The sequence below is a fragment of the Monopterus albus genome, unplaced genomic scaffold (genome assembly GCF_001952655.1).
Source record: "Monopterus albus unplaced genomic scaffold, M_albus_1.0 scaffold51.1, whole genome shotgun sequence".
Classification (NCBI taxonomy): Eukaryota; Metazoa; Chordata; class Actinopteri; order Synbranchiformes; family Synbranchidae; genus Monopterus; species Monopterus albus.
In genome coordinates, this window is record NW_018127931.1 from 6,594,258 (window position 1) to 6,602,555 (window position 8,298).

The window sequence follows — 8,298 nt, forward strand, 5'->3', positions numbered from 1 at the left end:
TTCATCATAAGTGTCACAGTGAACATGAAATACACCTCAGATGAATGGCTGCTGACTAAATTTGCACACTGAATACTCAATATCTGTAAAATCATTATTTTCCTCTATACCCATCAACTGATCTCTATCACAGTCTCTGAGGTGACTCAGATAAGGGAAAAGGATAGAGTCAGAAAAGAAATGAGTATGACAATAAAGGCTGAGATTAAAAACCCTCTCTCACTGTCTGCCTATCTCTCATCTATCTTGGTTCAATGTATAAAGGAAATTATACAGTAACATAATAGAGAGCAAATATGAAACAATAACAAGAAAGAAAATTATCACAGTATAATTTCATATATATAAATCTAATGTTTTGTTGTTGTTTTTATTTCATACTAATTGCATTTTTCTGTGGAATATACTGTATTATTATTACATAATACTGTTGTGAAGATTACTGCTGCTTTTCACAAAGCACATATATTTTTCAAACCATATAGTGTGATTTAATTTTGAAAAAGATGTGGTGATTTCACATTATATTCTGAATAAAACTAACATATATTGTAAAATATATTTGGAGACCATTAAAAAATTCAAGTTGTTTAGTATATGAATATGGACCCCTTTGCAGACATGTAGAACAGATGAGCTGGCAGATTAAGATAACAGTTTTATTAAGTGACACAATGAATGAGGGCATGCTTGGAGTCTAGGCAAACAAAACTGAGCAGGGAGAACCAGAGTCTGAGTGAGACAGGGGTCAGAGGCATACAAACAGTCCAAGCTTAGCCATAAATCCATGGGAGTAGGCAAAAGGCAGAGTCCAAACATGAGGGAACAGGAGAAACACTTGAGGGCTAAAGGACCGAGGCTACAGGGAAGCAAAGCTACAGTGAGCACATCAGATAATCTGGCAAAGGCACAAGGGAAACCAGGAAGAATACTGTACATACTGAGGGAGCTGATGAGCAAATTGTGGTGCTGGGATTAGCAACAGGTGTGCAGAGCAAAGCTGTCGGGAAAATCTGGGGAAATAGATGGGGAATAAAGGTTTGTAGAAAAATTAGCGAGGAATACATGTGGGCAGAGACAGGAACTGTGGCGTCTGACCTGTGTAGCAATTGTATAGCAATTGTATAAATAAAACTATATTTGTCCTCAAATTTTGATAATGCAACACACACATCAGTAGCTATTTTTGGCTTTACAGTCATTTAGCTACCAAGACCCGGTTTAAGATGCTGACCACAATGTTCCTGGTTCAAGTTTGGCCCGGGGACCTTCACTGCATTCACCATCTGTCCTCCATCATTCTGTTTTAGCTTTCTATTGCACAATTTAATTAAAGGCAAATACGGCAGTGCCGGTAATGCCTGCTTATGATAGAAACAATCAGTGTGTGTTGCTATTAATAATTACATTTTCAAATTGTTACCGAATTTTTCAGCACTGTTTCTTTCTTTCTCCCCATGCCTCCATCTTTGCTTTTCCCTAACTAGCCGGACTTGTCAGAAGCAGCCTTGCTCCATCAAGCCAGGAGGGATCAGGTAGTGGATGCTTGTCGAGTCTACAGTGCATCCAGCCGTAAGAGGCGGGTTTTGACACCTGGAGACCTCAAACACCTTGTGGTGGATGAGGACCATGAGCTCATCTATTGTTATGTCCCCAAGGTGGCCTGTACCAATTGGAAACGCGTCATGATGGTGCTCACAGGCCGGGGAAAATACAGGTGAGTCTAGTGCCTGTCAAATCAGCATTTTACTAGCTGCCATTCATTCCCATTTTACTTTTATTGCTCTGTGATTGACAAACAGGAAAAAAAAATCCATGTTGCAGGTAGTTACATCATGCGAATGCATATTTTTTGTTTTGCCCATATTCCTCAATGTCTTTGTTTCTCTTCCCCAGTGACCCAATGGAAATCCCTTCCAATGAAGCCCACATTTCCTCCAACCTGAAAACGCTGAACCAGTACAGCATTGCTGAGATCAACCATCGCCTCAAGAACTACCTCAAGTTTCTCTTTGTTCGTGACCCCTTTGAGAGGCTTGTCTCTGCATACCGCAACAAGTTCACCCTCAAGTACAACTCATCCTTCCACAAGCGTTTTGGCACTCGTATAGTACGGCGCTACCGCAAGAATGCCACACAGGATGCCCTGCTCAATGGTGCTGATGTCAAATTTAAGGAATTCATTGAGTACCTAGTTGACCCGGCTACACAGCGTGATGGCCCACTCAATGAGCACTGGCAGACTGTCTATCAGCTTTGCCACCCATGTCACATCCATTATGATCTTGTGGGCAAGTATGAGACACTGGAGGAAGATGCAAACTATGTGTTGCGGCTGGTGGGTGTTGGTGACTCCCTGCGCTTCCCGAGCTATGCCAAATCTACTCGTACTACAGATGCCATGACAGCCCAATTTTTCAGCAATATCAGTACTCAACAGCAGATCCAACTCTACCAGCTTTACAAATTGGACTTCCTCATGTTCAATTACTCCACACCCAGCTACCTTCGGTTGGAGTAATGCAGGACAGAGCTTTGACTCTGAAAATCGTTGCCTTGTTTAAGGAGAAGACAGAATTTTTAGGATGCAAACTTGATTAAAAACCTGTCATTGTATTTTGCAGGTGTGGGGTATGAATTAGACATATAAACAAATGCTGAAAGTAAGAAAAGGTGTGCTTGTATGGGCCTAACTGGGTAGATGTCCAGTCAACTCTGGGTGACACAGAGAGCACTGATTGGATGAGAATGGGGTCTAAATGGACCAAACGCATGCAAAGACTAAACTGTGTTGGTGAAGCAGGTCTTCAAGAAGTTTTAAACAGGGAACCTATCCTGAGAGGATATTCCCAACACCCCAACAAACTGCTAAGAAATTAGGCTGCTTCAGCTTCTGCAAAGCAATCAGCAGCCTTGCACGTGCCCTGACTCAATACATTGTGGAAGCTAAGTTTACCCCACCCCCACCCCCACCATCGAATCAATACAGAGACTCCGTCAAATTGTAACACAGTTGCTGTCCTTTGCTGCACTGTCAGTATTGTGCGTTAGTACCCATCATCCTCATTAAATTCACACATTTCAGAGGGAAACTGGCTCTTCATCCTGTAATAATGGCTACTGACTTTACTCTCAAGACCTGGAGTATACAAGCGCTTAATAAATCATCGCTATTAGCATCAAGCATCCTTGACACTTTGAGCTACAGGACACGGTTAGAAAGGTACAGAATGTGCTCACATGATTGGAGTGCACCAGCTGTGAGCACCACATCTGTTGCTGAGCTGAAAGAAAAGAGACAGGCCAAAGTGGTTCTGAAAGGGTTAGTGGCACTGGATCTCAAAACTCCACTCAGCCACGCCCCACCTAGAGGCTCAGTGGACACATTCAGGGCCACAACCATTAAACTCTGCTCTGACGACCAAACATGTTGCTCAGTAAATTAAGATTATCCTTTGGTCTTCATGCTTAGTTTTGTTTTTAGTGTCTCATGAAACATTGCTGCGAGCAGCAATAACAAAGATTATTTAATTTTCTTTGTGGATTAAACAAAGAGTGAAACATTTAATATTTTGTTCTACCTGGGATAATTTTAAAAGAGATTTTTAACGTTGAACTGTTGATTTGTTTTGTCATGTTGATTTCTTTTTCCACAACTTGCCTCCAATACATTATTAGTGCATTGCAATATTTTTGTTTCTGAAGGGTGTATGGTACTTTTCAGTTGTAACTTTGTCCTTCTGTGTCTGAGTTCATCAGAGATTTATGGAGATTACGGTTATTTCTTGTTGTCAATCATCTGGTGCCAAAATGTGAGAACCTCAGAGATCCACACTCATTGTTCAGTGTACATCACTGCTGTTAATCAAATCATGTAAAGATACCCTCCCTCCCCAGTCAGACCATGAAAACTAGCTACTGTTCTCATTGTCCACAACAACCTCCTGCCCACATCACAGAATCAGAAACCTACTGTATACTGTAATGTGATCAGTTGTATCAATGCTAAGCAGTCAAGGTAAATAGCTGCATTCTTCATCATACCATATACTGGATTACACAGGAGGGAGAGAGAGAAAATATGTCCTGTCTCAAACTGCAAAGAGAGAAGGAGTCATTTTGATTTTTGCACCTCTATGTAAATTCTAAACCAGCTCTTAAGTAAAAGAGACATTTTTTTGAAAAGCTGCATCTCTTTGTTATACATGACTGACTAAGAATTTTTCTTGAGTTTGAACCTATGGTTGTACTCCCCCTCTCTGTTATATTGATTTTAACAAAAGGGTTTTATTTATGTAGTTATGTCAGTCATTCTTGCTGTTAATTATAACTCACTAGATCCATGTACCCCTTGACATTCAATTATTCTGGGGCCCTAAATCCTCACTGGGCTCCCAAGAGTCCCAGATTCTATGAGTGGCAATTGATTTGTGATAGTATGATTAATTGTAAATTTGTCTGGGAATATGGAGATATGCACTATTTCAATTCAATTCACTTTTATTTGTATAGCACCAAATCACAGCAAAGGTCATCTCAGGACACTTTACAAACTAAGGTCTATATTTATTATTATTATCATTATTGAGAAAAACCTAACAAATCCCCCTTGAACAAGCACTTGGTGACAATGGGGAGGAAAAACTCCCTTTAACAGATGAAACCTCCAACAGACCCTGGCTCTTGGTGGGCGGCCTTCTGCCTTGATCGGTTGGGGTGAGTGGAAAGAGGAGAGAGAAAAGAAAACTAAACCACAGTAACAGTTGATGTGACAAACTACTTGTTTACTTAGCCTATAATACAAATCCTGGACAACTTCACTATAATGTTTTGTGTAGTTCTGACTGCATTGTAGATTAAAACTAAATGTTATTGGGGGCCGACTGTGGTTCAGTGGGTAGAGCAATCGTATCCCAACTGGAGGGTCGAATCTCAGTGTCTGCAGTCCATGTGTCGAAGTGTCCTTGGGCAAGACACTGAACGCCCAAGTTGCCCCCGATGGTTAGAGCCATAGGTTGAGTTGGTGCTGCAGATGGCTGCCTCGGTTCTGTATCGGAAACAAATTCCTTGTGTGTATAACATACTTGGCCAAATAAAGGTGATTATTCTTATCCTTAACTATTCTGATGGATGCTTCAATTGCAAATCTCTTCTGAAGCATTATTACTGTACATAAGTGCACATGCCTGTGTGGGGGTTATGATGAGAGAACAGCCTTATTTTCTGTTTCACTCTCACACAGACATCATGCTCTAATAAAGGAGGAAAGCTCCTGGCCTGGCTTGTACCCCCGGCCCTCATTCTCCTACAGAAACAATGGTTGTATTCACAGCACAGCCTCCTCCTGGGTTAGACACACAAAAATACATACAATCAGCTTGCACATTAGCACTCCTGCTGATATTGATACTACGCAGCATCTTACTCAGCAGTTTTAAGCAGAGGCGCGGGCAAGTAACACACTGACTGATCCTCAGCTTAAACTGTTCATTTGGCCCCAGAATGGAAGACGAACGATACACAAAGGACCTCTTAGCCTGCAAACAAGCCATTACAGAGGCCTCTCTTCTACTCGCTTTATTTTCTCCTCTCCCACCTCGCTCTAAAAGTGGCCTCCTGCATAAAAAACACACAAGTAATTCAGTGTTGATGATCCCTACCATCCCTGCAGGAAAAGGACAGCCTGTTTAAACAAACAGAGCTGGTATAAAATCCCCACAGGCAGCTAAGCAAGCACTGACAGGCCCTGGTGGAGTTTCTGACTTGGATATAAAGAAACTACCATATTTCAAGCAATTTTATTCCTATTCTTCTCTCCACAGTCTGCATAAATCCAGGCCAATTTACTGCCCAGTTGGAGCATTATATTCAAGTCCAGCCAAGGAGTGTATCCATGTTGTTTTTGAACAACATCTATTATTAGACTGAATTACATATTTGCTTGTTTGCTTGCAAGAAACACAAGAAATCTTCCAAACAGATCCATTGAAGTTTTTCTCAAGGACCGGTTGATGTGATTTGTGCTTATAGCTTTGTAGTAAAGAAGATATATACTGTATATAGCTCCTGAGAAACAATGTCTTCTTGTCTCACTCTGATCGTATTCTTCTGTTTGAAAGAGTTATTGTATATTGATACAACTAATATTTAAAAAAACTTTTTTGACTTATAAACAGCATCACATTTATTTCTTGAACAATGTTACATAGTGAATCTTATCATTTGCTCAGCAAGAAAGCAACTACATATATTCCCCATAATGTTGAATAATATCATGAAATATAAAAAAAGTATCTGCATTTTTAATATTTTACTTTGGATGCTGTTCGGCATACAAAATATTAAAAATGCTTTTCTCCATAAATATTGGCACAGAAGGACAAAGTCGGGGATTTCTGATCAACTGCTCTCCTTCTCTTACTGTTTCATTTCTGACATATCCCAAAACAGGATGTTTTGTACAGTGTAGACATTATGTAGTTCAATCTGCTTCTTATATTTGAATGTTATATTGTTTGATTATGCTGGTTGCCACACACCTACATTGTATGGCGTTCTTGTTTCTCTGTGCCTTTTATTTACAGCCACACAGAGACATTGAAAATATTCACAGTAGTTTGTCTGGTCACTGTGTCCTTTGTCCATACTGAGACATGGGTGGCTGTGGCTCATGAGGTAGGGCAGTCGTCTCCTGACCAGCAAGTTGGTGGTTCGACTCCCGGTCTCCCCGCATGCCTAAGTGTCCCTGAGCAAGACACTGAACCCCGAATTGCTCCTGGTGGCTTGACTAGCGCCGGTGCATGGCAGCTTGTCGTCATCAGTGTGTGAATGTTGTGTGTGAATGGGTGAATGGTGTATCATCTCTGTAAAGCGCTTTGGCCAGTGCAACACACTGTGAGAAAGCGCTATATAAAATACAGTCCATTTACCATTTTACACACACACACACAGACATGCACAAACAACAAATTTGAAGATTGTCAGTATAATAAACATTTGGGAGCCTGGATGAGCTTCACAGTTTATATGTTTGAGACCAGATTTACCAGACTGATTTACGGCACAACAGAGGAAGTGTTTTAATTTTTTTTATAGTGCAAAGCTTTATTCCAGGCGCACTGGGCTTTACTAAAATGCATATTTACTGATAACTGAAATGTTCTTGGCTCTTGACCTTCCTCTTGCTCCTCTAAAGAGAACTCACTTTGCACAGTGGATTCAAAGGGTGTCACACCACTCAGTGACCGTTTTCATTGCCATAAATATGGTTGAGCAGGGGCCTCCGTCCTGCCTAGGAGGCTAGGAGGTTGATATCATGGCTAGCAACCATGATACATACTGTAGGTGTAAGGTATTCATGTTCAGTGTGAAACATTGTGTTTTGTGCCCATGACCCTTTTAACCCAAGCTGGAGCATGACTGCTGTGTTTATTATAAAAAATTAAAAGAAGGTCTATGGGATAATAATGGCCTACTGAAGCTCCTAGTTGGTAAGTGGGCACCTACAGTACTGAGCTGTAACTACTGTATCTTCTGACAACAAGTGATAACGGGCCATTGAATGGTGTGATAACATCTAAAGTGGGTGCATTGCAACAGGAGCCATTTAATTTGAGAATCTCAAAATGGATGTATTTTTTACTTGAAGAGAATTCTCTTCATACTTCTCATATGTCACATGCCTTGCTACCATAGGCTACTTACAGAAACATACATATTGTATACACACACTATGACATGGACACACTGTAACATCACACAGTCAAATACATGCAAAGGCCTATGTGACCACACGAGAGAGAGAAGAGAAGACTGGACTTCTTCTGTTGCCTCTCAAGGCTCTTGACTCAAGTTCACACTAATGTGGATGAAGATGTTTTTCTGCTTAAAAGGCACTCAAGCACGAGGAACACCAGATGTGTTTCAGTGAAAACTGAGCATTTCAAAAAGGCATTAGTGTCATCTGATCTATTTTTGAGAATCCGGATCTACTGGCAGTCCTTGTCAAAAGAACATGTTAACACATGCTAATTCCACATTAGCATGACTGTGGCCTCTATGGGACTGCCAGGTTTCACATGTCTCTGTGTTGCTCTAACATCTTGTACATCTTCCTGCAGTAGGCACAGGTCATACTCCGTATGTATTTCCAGCAGCTTCATGTGCTGCCAGATGGTGTGGATGCTGTGCTGTGCCCTGCACAGCAATGCGTGTGTGACTTTTAAGGCATGAGGCCCAAATCAGCTGTGTCTGTTACTGATTTTATACAATGCCATCAGCATTTTTCACCATGTATGT

At 41.0% G+C, this 8,298-nt stretch overlaps 1 protein-coding gene across 2 annotated transcripts in view; it reads left to right on the plus strand.

The window, feature by feature from the left end:
- The window catches only part of chst11 (carbohydrate (chondroitin 4) sulfotransferase 11), an 87,069-nt gene extending 84,113 nt beyond the window's left edge, over positions 1 to 2,956 (plus strand). For both annotated transcript variants that reach the window (XM_020601246.1, XM_020601247.1), the window contains exons 3-4: positions 1,488 to 1,717; positions 1,897 to 2,956. In XM_020601246.1, the coding sequence (XP_020456902.1) occupies positions 1,488 to 1,717; positions 1,897 to 2,521 (855 nt within the window). In that variant the 3' untranslated portion in view covers positions 2,522 to 2,956. The remainder of the gene's footprint in view (positions 1 to 1,487; positions 1,718 to 1,896) is intronic.
- Positions 2,957 to 8,298: the final 5,342 nt, after the last annotated feature.